The 18,868-nt window shown below is 42.2% G+C and overlaps 1 protein-coding gene across 8 annotated transcripts in view; it reads left to right on the forward strand.

The window, feature by feature from the left end:
• The first annotated feature begins 544 nt into the window (after positions 1 to 544).
• The window catches only part of tle3b (TLE family member 3, transcriptional corepressor b), a 32,877-nt gene continuing 14,553 nt past the window's right edge, over positions 545 to 18,868 (forward strand). For 2 of the 8 annotated variants that reach the window (XM_040128605.1, XM_040128619.1), the window contains exons 1-7: positions 832 to 1,351; positions 1,865 to 2,093; positions 2,726 to 2,826; positions 3,070 to 3,133; positions 4,834 to 4,878; positions 11,848 to 11,910; positions 12,660 to 12,734. In XM_040128605.1, coding sequence (XP_039984539.1) covers positions 2,070 to 2,093; positions 2,726 to 2,826; positions 3,070 to 3,133; positions 4,834 to 4,878; positions 11,848 to 11,910; positions 12,660 to 12,734 — 372 coding nt within the window. In that variant the 5' untranslated portion in view covers positions 832 to 1,351; positions 1,865 to 2,069. Of the gene's footprint in view, positions 575 to 831; positions 1,352 to 1,864; positions 2,094 to 2,725; positions 2,827 to 3,069; positions 3,134 to 4,833; positions 4,879 to 11,847; positions 11,911 to 12,659; positions 12,765 to 18,868 lie in introns of those variants that run through there. The other 6 variants (XM_040128598.1, XM_040128567.1, XM_040128582.1 and 3 more) reach the window with 6 other exon arrangements.

Below are 18,868 nucleotides of genomic sequence, written 5' to 3' on the forward strand. Positions count from 1 at the left end.
GCCAATTGCAAGCCGCGGACGGAGACCGCCGCGACACCATTGGATAGCAGAAAAGCAGCGCGGGGAGAGGGAGGGCGCAGGGGGTGGTGGTGGGGAGGCGCGGGTGGGGGGTGGGGCTGGGGGGGAGGGGAGGACCCACGTGGGGCCAGGTACAGCCAGCAACACGTGATAGGCTGATATCCTGAAGCGCAGCCGTGTTGTAGCCCTACCTAGTGCTGCTGATAGGAAAGCTTGTAGATGCTTGAGGCCTCGTTAGAAATAGGTCGATCAATTCAAGTCACTCAAAGGACACTCTGCTGTAGATTAAGCGGTATTCACATCTCCTGCGCACTTCGGATCTTGAATGAATTTCTATGAGCTCCTATTTTTCTTGGCATAGTATCAGTGCCTATGTCTTTTTTTTTTTCTCGGCGCCTCTACCGCTCCTTGAATTGAGTGCAGAGTGCCATCTTCCCGTTTAAAACTTCAGACCAGCTTCACATACGTGTTCGCACGTTAAGCAATGCTTTTATTAAAATGATAAATCCTCTACTAAGACTGGTGGGGTCATTTTCCGGTTTTACAAGAGCATGCTGTGAGTTTGAATCGGCAGAGCCTTTAATGATAATACACGCAGATACGGTGCTAATAACGTGAAATGCTGGACCCGGACATATAAATTATTGCCTTTGTTTTGAACAAGTTGTTGAACGCACTGAATGTCACTTCAAATCCAAAATGGCGAATGTGTGAGGTCACGGTGCGCGGGCCAATCACAGCGCCGGTTTTCCCGACGACCCACGTGGGGGCACCGCGCTGCGATTGGTCAACGTTGCCGAACTCCTCGGGAGAACCCGATTGGTTAGTGCAGGGCCCTTTCTCGACAGTCGGGTCCTCGTGTCAGTGAACAGTCTGTGTGTGGTACCGCGAGCGGCGGAGGAACTGGGTATACCCAACAGTAAGCTAGTGGTATTTTTCACAACGACATTTTCAGAAAAAAAAAAATAAAATTTATAACCCTCGCTTTAAATTAATCTTTGGATTTACTGGAAGATTCGTCTGAGATCGCTGGATCTAATATAGGCTTTCTTTGAAGTTGTCTGCTGTCAACAACTCGTCCCAGTCGAGGGGTTTCCAGCGTCCGACCGGACGGAGAAACGCTCCGCGCCGCGGGATCACCGGGGTTTTTAAAGGACTCTCAGGAGGCAAAAGAATAAGTGTATGAAAAATAGAAACGACGGACATTTTCCGCCCCTATCACTCCGTGGTGACGATTACAAGTCGAGGATACTAAGCTTTGTGTTTGGATACTAATTTATTTAATTTTTTTTCACCTGTGCAGAAGAAAGGGGAGGAATCCGTCGAGACAAAGGTAAAAAGGCTAAACGAAGAGAGCCGCTAACAAGACGGGTGGTGGTGGTGGTGGTAGTGGTGTGGCTTTATGGCAGCCGACTTTGAGAGCAGCAGCTCCTTGTTTTCTGATCTTCCCGGACCACCAAAACAACCCGTGTGTGTATTCTTTTTTCTTTCGCCTTTGTCGAAGACAACTCTTTAGATTTACGAGAAAAAAACAAAGCATCACGTCGTTGAGGCAGCGATCAAAAGTCTAAACTTTGAGATTCATTTGATACACATTTTACTGCCACACTTGTTTCTCCCACTGTACTGCAAATCGAAGCGATATATTTAGATTCGTATTCGTAACGCCACTTTGCTTTTTAAAATAAAAAAAACAACAACATCTTATTCTCAGTGTTTAGGTAACAGATAGTCCGGTTAAGTTCGTGAAGCTTAAATTCATGTCGATTTACAACCGCGGTGCTACACTCGCTTGCTGGCAAAGTGATTCAGCTCCTCAGCTGTGCCCCGTTTTCTGTTTGTTTAGGTACAAAGGACAGGCCGACGAGGTGATACATCCAGTGGTCTGGGTCTGAGTGTGCGCCTCGCAGCCGAGAACAGGGCTTTGTCCGCCGCCATCCTGCGTATACAGCGGAGGGGGTGGCGGTGATTTTTTTCCTTTTTTACCGCACCTTCACTGGGATTACGGAAAGCGAGAAAACACACCGATTCCCTTGTGTAAAGGACTCGACATGTATCCACAAGGCCGGCATCCGGTAAGTAGCCGTCTTTGTCACTGTTTGTAAATTGATGCAAATGCACCGCCCTTCCAAAATAGCCTAATTACCTCGTCAGAGTGGAGCTGCTGATCCACACCTTACTATTTATGGTCTGCATCGGTGCTGCTGAGGCGCTTAACTCTGGCAGGAAAGAAACCGGGAGATCGTGTTTATTGGCAACAAGATCAAAGATTTTGGTTGAGCTCGAGAAAGCAGATCATCACCTCCTTATGGAAACTGACTTAATATCTCAGTGCAGTTTGTCATAGTTGCATGTTTGGTGCTAAAAGGTTAAGTGTGGTTGTTGCGCAGCATACATTTGAAATCCTACAACAGTGTCTTTGCTATTAAGTATTCCTCCCTCAACATCCTCTGCTTACCATGTGACATTATTTAGAGAATGGATGAAGTGACCCTCCACTGTCATTGTACATGTTATTGAGTGAAAGTGGCTCTTTCCTGCACCAGTCAGGGCTCAGGGGAAATGTGAGGACAAACCATCAAGAGGGGAAAAAAAAAAAACAGTTTACAAAGAAAGAGGAGGAGGAGGCAAGAGAGAGATGAGACCATTATCTGGGCTGTGATTGCAGTATTTACACCTGTGGTATCTTCAACCTTGCACTTTTCAGGCACCTCACCAGCCAGGGCAGCCCGGCTTCAAGTTCACTGTGGCAGAGTCCTGTGACAGGATCAAAGACGAATTTCAGTTCCTGCAGGCCCAGTATCACAGGTAATGACTAGCCTACTGTAAACAGCAGTGGCTTCCTGGAAAGAATAGGAAGAGGAAGCTGCTCTTTTCTGTTCCATTTTTGTAGCTTCATGCAATAAGTCTAAACTGATGAAGCACACAAAAATGTATATGTACTAGATTTTGTTTTCATTATACACTCAAATCAAAGTGTTCCCTTTGTAGTATGTTTTGTTAATCATTGCAAATTAAACATTACTTTCTTTCCCTCTTCTCTTCTTTAAGTCTTAAAGTGGAGTACGATAAACTGGCCAATGAAAAGACAGAGATGCAGCGTCACTACGTCATGGTAAGATCAGTCATCGTAGAGCTGTAAATCTGATTTAATACTGTATCCTCCCTTTTGCCTCAGGTGAACAGTCACAGGTGGTGCAGCCCTGGTGTTTTGCAAAGGCCATGTTAGCATTTTGTCCCTGCTTGGTACTGTTGACTCATGCCTGTGTTTTCATTGGGTAAGAAGGTGCGGGGTGGGGGTGCGTGGAGAGGCAGTTGAAACTCTACCAGGGGTCAAATGTCCAACTATTGATTGTGGGGTGTGATGACCCCCCCCCTCTATGGCTCTGGGGTCCTCTTTATGACCCTCCACCACCCCTCCCTAACACACCCAACATGACCCACTGGGGGTTAATGACTAGTCTGCTGGCTTTGTGCATGAATTAGAGGGTTTCCTGTACTCCTTTTTTTCTTTTTTCTTTTTCTTTTTTTTTTACTGCTAAGGTGAACCATGAGGTTGTACATATGCTTTGGACACACCCTGGGGTTTCTCAGATACGGGGAGACTTTGGTTGTTTTTCTCCAACCATAAAGATAATAGACTGCTTGTTGGGGCCTGGCTTTGGTGTTGAAATCAATATCACAATATTAACAGGAATACTTTTTCTTCTATATCTATGTATAACACTATGAGAAATGTATGCGAAATGTAATATAAAATAATCATATTGATGTTCAGTACAATTAACTACATTTTTGTGTAGTCTGGCATTTAGCTTTGTTGCTATTTTTACTCTCTGTGTTCGTGCTTTCACCTGAACTTGAGATAGGTGTTTGATTTCTGTCACAGTGCTGTGACGGCTTAAAACGTAAAACTGTTCCAAAACAATTGCTGCAATTAAATCATATTACATTCAGTTGAGAGCTCCCTGATGATCAGATGGAGACAATGAAATCCGTGCCTCTGCAACAACAGCCCAACTCAAAGGTTCTTTCTAATAAAGGAAAAGCTGCATTGTGTGCATGGAAAAAGAACAATCTTTATCTGACAAGTGACTTAGACTTCAATCTTAGTTTGTGTATGTGTGTGCTTATCTTGTTTGTATATGAAAGGAATTACTTTAACCAAATGCATCAGAACGTTTGTTAAATATTATTTTCCCTGTGAGGAACCAGAAGGTGGTGGGAGTAGGTATAATAAATGGAAACTGTTTGCTGTGTGTTTGATAAACAAGACTGACAAACTATTAGGCTTCAGTTTGTATCTGCTTGTGGGCTCACAAGCTTTTGGCGCTCAACAGCAGATAATGTTGTTTTCAATAATAGCACTGGCTTTCCCCTTGGTTTTTGAAGCCATAGACAGTGTCTCTGCTCAAAAACTGGCAGTGCCTAGTAGAAATAAACGGGAACAGTAGCCAGTCATCTGTCTTCTGTGGCTGCAAAAAGTACGTGAGGTTTTCAACCTCTTTGATTAATGTCAGTGTGTTTTTAATGGTTCACTCCTGTGCTGCCACATGTATTCAACTTCTCTTTTATTGTTTGGATGCTTTAGAGGACTGATAAAAAATGTCATATCAGCCAACCACCGTTTTTTTACAGCTTTGTTGCACTAACACATTCTGTTGTTGTACACAACAACAATTAATTATTATATCATGAAGGATACATATCTTGCCTCTAATTACTTCCTTGACTCAATGTGTAAATGAAAAGGCATCACTGAAAAGTCTGAAACAAATGTTTTAGTTTTTTAATGTTTTCTCCTCTATTTTACAGTACTACGAGATGTCCTATGGGCTCAACATTGAGATGCACAAACAGGTATGTAGCCATATCAGAGATGGTCTGTGTATAGCCAAAACACTGTTGTTTTTTTCCCCCCTAGTGATTGAGGAATATAAACACACCTACACACACCTACTAACACACATGCGCACACACACACATACCTGACCTTAGTTTCTGCCCCCATCCTTAAATGCTTTTAGGAGGCATACACATACTGGCTTCCTGTTGTGAAAATGCTGACAGGCTAAACAACACGAAGGGCACGCTGCCTGATGGGGATGCTTTGATAAGATTAAAGTGAAGTATTTGGCAGACAGTCTAAGAGGATGTGTTTTTGTGTGGTTTGTCCTTCTGAATGTGTGTGCGCACGCACACATATGCCTGCACTATTCTGTGTCTGCCTCCCTAGTGCCAGCCGGGCTAAAAGCTCATTAGTTCAGCTGCCACCCAGTACTGGGCATCATGCTGCACATGGAAAGACTTCTACGGATGAATAGTGCAAAAATACCTCTAAACCACCCAGGGAGCAGTTTCAGTAGACTAGAGGCATGAGGGAAAAGGGGGCAGATATTTTAAAATCATCTTAACCTTAGAAATAGGCTTCGTTGTTGGGTGTTTTTCTAGTTGATCTTTGGCCTGTCATGTCCAGAGTTTTGAAGGCAGACTGGTTTAGTGTATGTGGAAACCATCCCTCAACCCAAATACTTAGTTGGCTTAAAGCACCTGCACTACCAAGAATGCACCCTGCTGTAGTGTCCTTGAGCAAGCTTACTAGCTCCAGCAGTGCTTTTCTGTCAGCTGTGCTCTGATATTCCTCTGGATGAAAAAAAAGGGCTTTCTTCAATGACTTTGTGTTCTTTGTCTGTCTTGGTGCTTGAAATCTCAAAGACTTCGAACACCATGCTGGAAATAAGAGTTCTCACTTAAAGATGTTGTCACTTGGACACAGTATGTGGTTTTGTTTTGTTTTTTTTGTAGTGCTGAAACAATTAATTGAGGGAAGATTTGACTGATCAATTTTGATGAGTCAATAATGAAGAAAAAATGCCAAACATTCACTGGGCTCAGTATCTTAAACAGAAAGATTTGCTGCTTTTTGGTGTTTTATATTATTGTAAATTGAATATTTTAATTTTTTAGACTGTTGGTTTGAAAAAACAAGCTCTCTCAGGATTTTATTTTGGTCTCTGGGAAATTTCATCTGAAGTTTTTATGCATATCTGGTTGGCTGTAATTAGCTGGTTAACTTTTAGTGCGTTTGGTGTGGTTATATAGACACCATCGTCCTAAATGCAAGATGCCCCCCCCCTCTATAACAATCAGATAACACCTGTAAACAACACTGCAAAACAACTGTTTTTATTAAAGATTTGACCTGAGGCCTTTAGACAGCTGTGTGAAACCCACATTTTCTTTTGTATTATTTGTATATATTTCTTTTGTATCAGCATAATCTTTTATTCTGTTCACTTAAGAAGAGGAAAAAAGATTAACATGATCTCAAGGTGCCCCTCCTCTATCTTTTGACACTTACATTTCCATTTTCTCAGGTTCTGTCTTTCTTTCTGTTTCCCTCGACCATCTTTGCCTCCTCAGCTCTCCTCTCCCACCTCTTCCTTGTGCCCTTATGTCTGTTCATTGCTTCCCCCTCCCCTGTCTGCCCCGCCAACCCAACGATGTGATGTGAATGATGGCCCTTGTGTCATTAGCTGTTTGATGTGATGGAGGGGTGGAGGCTTTGTGGCCCTCAGATCCAGAAGGTTAATGGCATCAGTGGGAGGGGAGCCCAGTTGGAACAGCAGCACGCTGCACAATTCATCAGGTGTAGACATTTTTTTTTTTTTTTTTTGTAGGCACGCAGTATGTGTGTGCAGATGATGTGTGTGCCAGCTAGGTGTGTTTTCTGTTTATCAAGGAGCTCGCTGCATCCCACCACCCTCCCCATTCTTGAGTGTTTTCTGTCAGGCACTTATCACCAACAAGGAGTTTGAAGCGATGCAGGGTGGGGGTGGAACTGGTTGTTGTGGGTGGGTGCTGGTGGCAGTGGACAAGACAAGCTGGGAAAAGGGGGGATGGTGACAGAAAAGGAGTGAGAGGCTTCAGGGTAAATGGGTTAATCGACTGGTCCTCTCCTGTGCATCTTCTTTGTTTATCAATAAGCCCGGTGGAGTTGACGGAGTGCTGTGAATAATGCATGATTCCTGCCACCTCCCTTCATCCCTCTCCCTTCTCCCATCCCTGGTGAATGAGTGTTTCTGATGACATCAGCGAGCGGTAAACAGACGGCTCTTAGCTGTCCCTGTTATTGGTAGGAAGGGAAGGAGGCTGGATTATTGGATGCAGGAAAGCATATTACTCCGCTTGTGTAGAAGATTTATTACAGTGTGAAAAAAGACATGATAAACTCACTTTGTGTTGGTATTGATAAAAAAGCAGGATTGAAAAGCAGGGGAATGGGCACAAACACACACATGCGCATATAAATACGTACTCATATCCCTTACATGGTAACATCAGTTGTATTTTTACACAAACACACTTTCAAGTTCCAACAGACACACAGCTTCCCCTGTGCTGCTGCCGATCTGAATGGTTGCTAGCAAAGGAATCTTTGTGGCTGCTGGGGGGTAATTTGTTTTGACAGTGTCTCTTATGATGGCAAAGAGTGCAGGGTCGAGGTAATCACCCTCACTAGCCGTCAATAAGTGATTTTAATTAGCGCAGCTCATTAGGCTGCCTCAGCAACGTGCCCTGCTGACTTTGTGGTGGGGGTAGCTTTGTTTTTGTTTTTTTCACTACCTCTGTACTCTGTTGTGGTCCCTGTTTATCTCTCTTGTACGCCTGCCTAGATTGTGATTTAAGCTCTGTCTTTGGTAAACTGAAAGCAAAAGGAACATGAATAGAAAAAAAACAATCCCAACAATTAACCATCAATGGATCCTATACCTTACTGTTAAATTTGGCTGCTTACTTTGGTTGCACCTTTTGGTAGCCATTTTGTGAATCAGTTCTACATATCCATTTCCTTACTTCTTGAGTGATTGAGGGAAACAGAGAAAGCGGTTTATCAAAGAAAGTCATGTCCGTTTCCTGGATGGAGGAAGAGGGTGCAAGGAGGAGCAGAGGGAGAGAGAACGAGCGCTTGTGCAAATGAATAATTTATACAGGATTCCTGGAATTGTTTGCCAAGGTGATGATGGGCGACCTGTCTCTAAGCCAAAACAAACTGACTACGAGAACACACACACAGTCTCTCTAGGGAGGTTGACGAGGGTACTGAAGGCTGAGAGACATGCTTTATTTTGATAGCCAGGCTAGAACGGCTGGTAGAACAGAATTACACAATTAGTGTCTAGGTGTGTGTATGTGCTCAACCAGATGGTAATGGTTTTGTGTGTCAGTGTTGATGTGGTGAAATGAAAGAAAAGACTTGGTGTATGTCTGTACATATAAACTACATAATTCAAAATGAAAACTATAAAAAAAATATTGTCTACATCATGAGGATTGGAAGTCTAACGAAATCGAATGTAATCTGTTGGAAAACAACCCATTTCCGTATGCTCCCCCTGCAGAAAAGAATGTCACTTCATTTTTGTGTGTACGAGCTCAAAATAGAATGACATGCACATGCAAAATATTCTTCATGCATTTGTAAGGAACAAGATACTTCTAAGTGCCTCTTTCTTCCTTTGCTATGGCTGAGAAGATAATTCCCAAACAGCCATCTCTACCCCCTCCCATCATATGCCACTTGTTTTCCTCGCCAATTGAATCCTCGTCAGAGACTCTGCTCTCCACTTGGGGGCTAATGCCTGGAGCGACAAACAGCCAAATGGCTTTCAACGCACCATTGACAGAGGGATGCAATGGAGAGAGAGCCTCTCGAAGCTCTGGTGCTACTAGACAACGCTGAGTACCTGTAATTGTGGAGCTGCAGTGAAAAGCTTCTGCTGGCTCAAAGGCTTCTGTTTTCAGTGGCTTTAAGTGTCAATAAACTCTTTACAGTGCCTGTCTCTGCCTCTGAAAGCACTGTGGAAAATAGTGCCTCCAAAGTAAAGTGGGAGTCATTTAAGAGTGCTGCGAGTCATTGGATGTGATGTGTTATCAGTATTTTTCCCCCTAATAATGGCTGTCAAAACGTCATTTAAATAAGCCATGTGCCCATTTGCCCTCATGAACAGGTGTGAACTCTGTCTGAACAGAGTGGACCGACTAAATTTGAAATGGAACGACAACGTGTAGCTGATAAAGGCAGAGATTCAGTTGTGGGGTTTTACAGTACATCTCTGAGGTTGATGCATCAGTTATGTCTGCCCTCACATTCTCTTAAATTGTAGCTGAGATATGAGGGGCGGACCCGAAAGCTTCGAAGCTTCTACTGTTGCCATAGTAATCAATGTCCATTGTTTTGTTTTTTTTCTTTGTATTATATTTTTTTAGAATCTATGCATTACCACAAAAATCCCAAATAACCCATGAAATAAGAAATAGTAATCCAACATTATTCATTATGCATCAACATTAATTATCATTAGTTTATTGTCAGACAAGGACGTTTAATCTTAGTGATAGTTTTGTGCGTCACATCTCATCTGTTACCAGCACTGACACTGGGACAGTGACACGTGACCATATGACAGGCCTACAAGTTACAGCTACGCTAGCAAGATGCCGAATAAGTTAAGCGTCTGGAATAACTCCCAAATTTGCGAAGATGACCCCCAAAAAGTACAGTGGCAGATATGCGTAAAACTGGCATATCACAGATCTACGGCGAGTTTGGAAAATCACCTGAAAAGTGTAAGTAACAGCATAGTTGGCCGCACTAACATCAGTGGTGGAAGCTTTGAATATTCGTGGGTAATTCTCATTGAAGCTTTAACGCCCTACGGGTCTAAGCCCTACAGATATGACAGGCAAAATGTCCAACATCAGCTTCGCAATAATTAGGGCACAAAAGGAAAAACAAAAATGGATGCAAAGGAAATCTGTTCCATTGTTTTATTTCCTGGCTCCAAAGTAATAGTCTACCTCGGGGGTAAATTTCAAAGGAAGCCAAGGGTTTGGGAACATTTAACCTTAGAAAAACCCTGAACACAACTCACCATGATCTCACCTCTCAAACCACCTGGTGCTCCAGCTTGCATTTCAAAATGAACCACTGAGAGAAAGCTGTGTGTTTTTAGCACAGTGCACTGAACAATGGAACACAAAAGGCAGAGTGCACCTGCATTCCATGAATGTTTTTGCCTTCAAATGGTGGCTCTGGAGTGGTGATTTGCTACGAACTAATGGATGCCTTTCCTTGCGAATTGGTTTGTGGTGAGGGTTTGTAATGTTGTTGCTCTAATAGCAGAGTGTATCAGCATACCGCTGATTCCTACAAGCCCCATGTTGTTCCCCTTGCAGCCATTTCCAGAGAAGTGGTGTGATACTGAAACACTCTAATCTCCTACTGTGTGTCATTGTATCCAGCCCCCGCTAATGATGATGGTTTATGAGTCTCTATAGAGCTCCCTCCCTCTCATTCCCCCTCTCTTTCTATGTCTGCCCCCCCCACCACCAGTGCAGCCCCTTCCCCACTCCCAGTTATCCCTCATTAATTTCCCGTGCCGATCAGATCGACAGGCCGAAAATTCAATTTAATGACCTGCCTCTGTGCTGCGCCTAATATGATTTTACAGGCTGTTCTGGTCAGGGCCCCAGCCCAATTTACATAACGATCAGCCGTGCCAGATAGCGTTGCCCCAGCAACAGAAGAGGGGGAAGATGAGAGAGGAGGAGGAAGAGGAGGAGGAGGAGGAAGAAGGAGGGAGGGCACGTTGGAGAGTAGTGGAGATTAGCATGGAAGGGTGTGAAGAAGTGTTTGGAGGAGGAGGGAGGGGGGAGGCTGGATGGAGAGAGAAAGCACAGTGCGTCTAAGGTCAGGCAGGGGGTTGTGAGATAATTCCTGACAGGCCAGCTAAGATCTGTCCCCATCCTCTTCTTTCCTTCTTTTCTTGTCTCCCCTCCTCCAAAAAGGAAGGAGTGACACAGAGGTTGTGCAAAAGGCTACTGTCACCTCCTTTCCCCCCTTTTCCCACTTTCTGTATCCTCCTTTCTCCTCCCTCCCCCTTTCACAGTCAAAGAAGGTTAAGGGGGAAAATGGGGGGAAAATGAGTGGAATGCAGCAGCGTATAAAACGGCGGGAAGGACCTCTTCACCCCACACACACCTGCTGGGCCTCCACCCCTAATCTCTCAGAATCAATTAGTTCACCTCCCTCAGTTCAGTCAAACCACATTACCTTAGTGTCAAATCAGAGGGTTTCACTTCACCATTCATCACCTCCACCCTCCCACCCCACCGTTTCTCTTTTATCCTGCTCTCTACTTTTGTGTTCCTCTCTTTCTCCTCCTCATCTCATTCCTCCTCTCTCTGTGGAAACTACAGATTTAAAAAAAAAAAAAAAAAAAAGGAAATGGGTTTGGCCAAAATGTCTTGGGACATTCAAGTGCGGTAGACGTGCAGCACAGCGTATCCATTTGTCCAAATGCAGTGCTGTAAAGTGCTCCATGTTTGTCGAGCCCTACAGTATCATCTTACTCTCCCGGCTAATATTCTGTGGTCGATACCAAAGATGCCTCTGATAGATAGAGCCGGAGAGTTAACCTGTCTGCTTCAGCATTCCCCACCTTCTTCTCTATGGGCTGTAATTATGAAGCATGGACTTCATTAGGGTCTCTCCATCCAGATGGTATTAGCATATTTCAGCCTCCTAATGAAATAAGGCCTAATGGACGTAGGGGAGAGGGAGGAGTGAATTTGTTCTAAGGCGGTCCTAGTTTACTTAAGAAATATACAGTCCACCCAGATGGAAGCCGGAAACATTTGTGTATGTGCACAAATACACACCCTTTTGTATTGCAGGTAGTTTAACTGCTTAATTATAGCGTTGCCCACGGCATGCAGTATATTGAAGGACTATCACTCTAATCTTTTCTTTCTCTTTTCCCACAGACTGAGATTGCCAAACGTCTCAATGCAATTCTGGCTCAGATCATGCCATTCTTGTCACAAGAGGTGAGTGTCAACCTAGCAAGCAGCAGTTTAAGAATGTGAATGAGACTCATTTCATTGACTAAGTATAGTAACTCTACAAGAAATTGTGACGGTGGCTATTATCAATGGCATATTGGTGGCTGTTGTCAATGGCATACTTTAAGACATGATTCATAGCTTAATAGGAATACAAATTTTAAGCAGTTGTCTTAATCATAAAAAAGATCATTAAGTTGAGTTTTAGCACAATCCCAATAAATAATGTATTTGAATCATATATTAAATAAAAACAAGTCAATCATTTTTATCACTCACCATTTACTAAAACATGCTGCTACTGTTCCTTTCTCCACCTGATTTTATTTAACAAACTGACAGACAAAATACAAAAGATTGGACATGATAGCTCTGCTAAACCTACAAGCTTTTCTGTAGAACAAAGTAGACGAGACTAAACATGCAAGGAACTGATATTGGCAGTGCCGATCTCTTGACAACATATTTTGGTTGTAGTGGTTTTTATTCACTCTGACCACCATTTCTCACTCTGCGACACAGATAACACAGATGCAGAGTGAATTAATTTGACTATTGTGTCATTGACTTTGAGTAGGATTATTAAATGACTTTTGTGCATTATGGAGCATATTTTCCCCCTCAGTTAAAGTGCCTGTTTGTAGACTTGTGTAGGTAAACCATGTTTTTTCAGTCTCTTGTAATGCATCCTTTGCCATCAGGAATCTCATCTTTGTGTTTCATGTGTCCTGCAGCATCAACAGCAGGTGGCTCAGGCTGTTGAACGGGCCAAGCAGGTCACAATGACTGAGCTGAATGCTATCATCGGGGTACGTGGACTTCCCAATCTGCCTCTCACTGTGTGTATACCCCCTCTTCTTCCTTCATTTGACCTGAGGCCAGGGGCAAAACTGCATGCACAGAGGAGAACTGGCACTCCAGTACAGATATACAGGCTATTCAAGCATGCTACATTACGCTCACAGGTTTATTTCCCCTTCACGTGCTTCAGTTGAAGTGTTGCATGTCAAGGATAACCTGGGAAAGGGCAATAGATTCAGAAGAAACATAGGGGTGAAAAGGGAATAAGAGTAGCTTAGTGTATTAATCTGCAACCATTTTCTTCCTCCTCTCTGTGGCATTTGAATGTTCAAACTGAATACAAACTAGCAATGCCATGTCCTCGTCACTCATGCAGACTTGCCCCTGTCTCCAGTTGTTTATTATGTTTTTATTTGAGTTCACAATGTTTGCAATGTTCACTCAATAATGGCGTTCACTGATTGTTGGTTAACTATGACATGTCAACATGCAGGGGGCACTTCCTAACAGCAGCTCTGCTCTGATTTTCTCCTCTCAGGCAGAGTCAGTGAACATCATGGTGTTTCTCAGATTTCACTTTGGCTGCCCTTTAATTAGATAAAAGGTTCCAGCCAACAGGCTTACCACTACCTCTGACCCAATAGCAGGAGGAATTAGAGCGGTCAGGTTAGGACAACCATTGTGATTGCAACAGAGATTGCAGCAGCATGGACTTAACAGACACTGAACATTTGTAAGGTGTAGTGGATAAAAGATTTAGGCCGTACTCAAGCAGTGTCATCAGAGTGGGAGGAATAGGAGAATATCCTGTTACTCCAAGTTAGAAGTGTTCACACACTATTCCATGATGGTTACCCCCCCCGCCTGCTAGTGTTGAAGTCACATCATTTAACAAGCCTAAATTAGGTCTTTTTTTTGTTGTTATGTATTGTTAGTGCCTTTTTAGTGAGTGAAACCAAATACTAACAAATGCTGTAATATGTACTTCCTTTTAAATTAGCCATCTGTTGGTGTTAATATTGGATTTTATTTACATGTAACTGCCATCCATTGTGGATTTGCAGCAATTTTATCGTCAGTTTTGTCAACTGTAGCTCTTTTGCCAGGAGGGATGTCACTGATGTCTCCAACTTGGAATTACAACTCTGAGATGCTTGTGAACATTTTTTTTTCTCACTCATAATTAAGGTCTGAATAATGTGATGTGTATGCAGCGTTATGTCTGCTCTAATTCTCACATGATTTTAGGATCTCTGAGGACGTTACTTTAAACTTATTACCCTTATAATAGTAAAGGTTTTATTTTCTTCATTGTTTGATTTTTCATTTGAGAGCATCTGTGCCAATCCAAACTTTAATAGAGGAAGGAGTGCACTTCAAAAATCAGTAATTGACCTCTTAATTGTAGCCACAACCCTGAATACACACAAAATCCACTCTGGCCAAATATGCTTTTTAGTGATTGGTCATCCATCTGCTTTTACTTAAAAAAAAAAAAAAAAAAACTAGAAGGCTATCTGCTTTTTAAAAGCCAGCTTGGACCCAGATGGATAACTGACCCTTTTGATTAGCCCTCTGTAGCAGAGGTTAGTCAGCGGTTAGTTTGTCCCAATGGTAGGGGGTCAAGACTAATGAGAGGCGGATATCGAAATTCGATTAAGGTAAATGAGCCAGGAGCACAACCTCCAGTTTTCAAGGTAATTACTTCCTATTTCCTCCTCCTTTTTTTTTTTTTTTTTTTTTTTTTTTTTTAAATACCAGCTCAATGAGACTGTCTACAACAGGAGTGACCCTGTTTTCATTAAGGGTTCGCAGGGCCAGACAGAACACACACTCACACACACACACACACACACACACACACACACACACACACACACACAAACAGAGGAATACAGACTTTAATTATTGGGGCGAAGACGTGGCAGGTGATCAATCTCCCTGTCCCCACAGTTTGAGTCTTGTCATTAAAGTCTCGGTGATATTCGGAGAGCATCAGGCTCTGGCAGCTTTCTATAGCAGTTAGTTCAGAAAATAGATTTGAGTCACACACACACACAAACACGCAGCCTCTGGCTGAACTCCAAATCCCATGATAGATGTTTGCCCCACAGGGACCACCTGCAGTATATGATCCAATATATTTATTTATATATTAAAGTCCAAGCCCAAAGACCCAGCTGCCTCACCCTTTCCTTCCAGATGGACACCAATAAGAACAAATTCTACTCAGCGTCAGAGTCAGGACCTGATATGTGGTCGCTTAATATGCAGATGGGGGATTTCTAGACTAAATTGTTGCTATTTTACATTGGACAGAAACAATTAGTCGATCAGTCAGTCGACAGAAAATTAATTGCCAACTATTTTGATAATAGATATAATTCTTCAAGTCATTTAGTCGAGCAAAAAGTCCAAAAAAAGGCTGGATCCCGCAGCCCAAAGGGAAGAATTTTACAGCTTTTCTATGTTTTATATAATTCCAAGTTAAATATATTTGAGTTTTAGCTGATGGTTGAATAAAGCCAGCTACGTGAAGCTGTCACCTTGGACTGTAGGAAATTGGGATGGACATTCCTCATGATTTTCTGATATTTAACAGACTTGATGAGTAACTGATGATTCAAATTTTGAAAAAAACTTGTCGCAACCCTTATTTCCTGTTTGTATTTGAATAAAACCTATATTAGGAAGCTTTGAAACACATAATAATCTCTACAAAAATCCACCTGATAGAAAAGTGCCAATCAAATACAAAAGTAAGTGAAACTATCTGATTGTTAGCACCAGGATATATGAAAAGGTTTGGTTGATTGTTAGCACCAGGACATATGAAAAGGTTTGGTTGATTGTTAGCACCAGGACATATGAAAAGGTTTGGTTGATTGTTAGCACCAGGACATATGAAAAGGTATCTGGGTCTGACATGAGAAAATGTTGAGAAACTCTGTCCAAAGTAAACTAGTAGTTAATGCCACAATGCTTTTTGTAAGTGTCAAAAAAATGATTCAGATTAAACTTAGCAAAAACATAACTTGCCCCAAACCCAAGTGGCCTGAAGTGAACTGGGCTGAAAGACAAAGATGCAAACTGGCCTCCATTCTTCTGCACTGGTTTGCATATTACCAGAGATGACATATGAGTTTGATTTAACAAGTGTCAGAGGTGTTGTCTCATTTCCATGAGTTCAACATAGGGCACGATAGTACTTAGATAATGGTTAACAAGTCAGTTACAGGTGGCGTGCAGCTTATCACCAGCCCTTATATAAATGCTAATCTGTGGAACACAACTTTTAGACTGTCCGGTTTTGTTTTTGATGTCACTCTGGTTCATTTGTTAACAGTGAAAAATTTGCATGTTTTATTTCAGTCTGCGTATTTGCTGTAATACAGGAGGCCACATTTCCATCTGGTTTGAGTGTGTCCACAGTGACACATGGTTTGACTGATCTGCATCTACACATTTGCTACAAGCACTTAATGTCTGAGAATTTGTCAGTGTTTAGTTTGATGGTACATGTACCTGTCATGATTTTAATCTTAGCTGACAATTTAATTTTTATTTTGTTATTTTAATATAAGAGATTAGCCCAAGATCACTAGCTTTATTACTAGAGGCACTAGTTAATGAATTAAGCTTAGCTTAGCTTAGCTTGCTTGCATTAGAGTTTAAATTATTAGTTTGAATTATTAGTTGATTGATCAATTAGTTGATCAGCAGAAAATGAATCTGCGACTATTCTTACCATCAATTATAAGTCATTTTAAAGTAAGAATTCCCCCAAAATCACTGCTTCCCGCCTCTTAAATGTGAATATTTGTTGGTTTTCTTTGATAGCAAACTTAATATCCTTGTGTTTTGCACTGTTGATTAGACAAAACAAGCAATCTGAATACATCACCTTTTGACTCGGGACAATTGGCATGGACTTTTCCCTTTTGTTATAGACAAAAGGATTAATGGATCAATCGAGAAAAATTGAAAATGCAGATAAACTGATGAACTAACCATTAATTACAGCCCTAGATTTGTTCCCCTTATTAATTTCTGGCTGAATCTCTCCCTCTCTCCTCTGACCCAGCATCAGCCACCTCATAGTGTCTACCCAGCCTTCATGGTCAGTAGACAGGGAAGTTACGAGTCATAGAGAAACAGTCTGTTTTTTTCAAGTGTTTTGAATTGTTTGCTAGCAGTCTAGCCTGTCTTTGTGAAGGGAGATGATGCCTTTTGGAGACAAAGCTCGACTTGGGTGTGTTTGGATATTTTTGGCTTCTTGTCCTTTGTCTGCCCTACTCGGGTGTCACAGATTTGACAGCACTTTCTTTATCTGGAAACTAACCTCAAAAACGTTTCCCACGTCGCAATCCTATTCCAATACTGAAATCCGTCAGGTCTGTTCTTAGCATAGGGTGTAGTCTTATCTTTAACAACAACTGAAGAAAATTTGTTGTAAAGCACAGGATAAGTAGGTAATGTGGTGATCATTGCCAGATTTATTAAGCCAGTCTGCCAGCTGGTTTGTGCTGCTGCTGTTGATGCTTGTTCCACCTGACAGTACTGTTCTGCAGGGAGCCAGCTTCGCCTAGTTAACTTTAATTGCCTGTTTCCTGTGGAAGTTGCCTGAGCTGCAGCGGCATTTACACATAATGAAAAAAGATAAGTGTGAAAGGAAGCCAGCTCTTTATCCATGAATATTGAATTGGAAGCAATTTATTTTCTGAATTTCAACCCCCAACGCCACCTTCCCACCACCACCACTCCCTTCACTCGTCTCTCCTCGCTTCTCTCCTCAGCCATAGCTCGCTAATGAGGCTTCTTGATAATGATCCCTGCACGCTTTTCCTCATTAGGCACACTCAATAGGGACGTCCCTGCCTCAATCCCTCGCTCGCTCTCTCTTTCATTCTCTTGTTATTTTCTGATTCTGCCTCTACCGCCTTTTCTTGTTCTGGCTGCCCCTTTCTCTCTTTTTGCTCGCTTTTCCCTTTTCACAACAAATAGGCTGCTAGGCACACCAGTACAATATTGATTAACAATGCCGCCCCTCAGTTGCTTATATCCATCGTGCGATTTCAGGTCCAGCTCAACATAATGAGCTGACTGAATAATGGCCAGCTGCTAAATAAAACCTTTAAATGTGGTAAGCCACTAGATATAACCTTGTCCAGTTTTTCCACTTTATGTAATGAATGTATGGATGAGTTTATTGAAGTTCTATCTAGCAAGCAGAATAGCAATCACGTTTTTTCTTTTTTAGAGAGGCAGTTGATGGATGTGCTAAGTGTTATTTAACCTTGTTTTAAAGCACTTGCTTCACTCTTGCCTGAGTGGTTATTTAACTCCTGTCTATCTACTCACTCCTCTCTGGTTGCCTCTCACACACAGACATTCATGGCCTCTTGGGGTGTGTGTGTGTGTGTGTGTGTGTGTGTGTGTGTGTGTGTGTGTGTGTGTGTGTGTGTGTGTGTGTGTGTGTGTGTGTGTGTGTGTGTGTGTGTGTGTGTGTGTGTGTGTGTGTGTGTGTGTGTGTGTGTGTGTGTGTGTGTGTTTTCTCTCTCCACCGTGTCTGTGCTTAACAGCATTTTGCCAGAAGAGTGGGCATGCTTGCTTGGTTTTCCAGAGTGTTGAAAGGTTTTGAGGTTTTCAAGTGTAGATCTATTGATTTTTAACTGTCCCAACTATGATTGAAGCACAGAGGTTTGGGAAAAATGCTCTGTATTATATCTGATGACCAGAGGTGACATGTCGTCCAGTCCAACATAATCGTCAGATAAAGGTCTTGTACCATAAATAGACAATAAGCAATTTCTAAAGCAACAGCGATAAGTGCAGCTGTGTTGTAATGAGTGAAGAGAGCAATATGAAAAGAAAACAAGATCTTTCATATAAACCTGGAGGCAGTCTTTTCAGAGGGACAAAACACTGTAGCTCATTCATGTGCAGACCTTTGCACAGATCAGATTCTGTCAAGTTTGCATAAGTGCTGAAACTATTAGTCAGTCGACAGAAAATAATCAACAGCAGTTTTGATAATCAATTGTTCATATCATTTATCAAGTATAAACGGTTACAAATTCTCAACTGAGATGATTTGCTGCTTTTATATCATTGCAAATTGAATACATTTGTGTTTTCAACT

Source organism: Xiphias gladius, chromosome 1, assembly GCF_016859285.1.
Source record: "Xiphias gladius isolate SHS-SW01 ecotype Sanya breed wild chromosome 1, ASM1685928v1, whole genome shotgun sequence".
Classification (NCBI taxonomy): Eukaryota; Metazoa; Chordata; class Actinopteri; order Istiophoriformes; family Xiphiidae; genus Xiphias; species Xiphias gladius.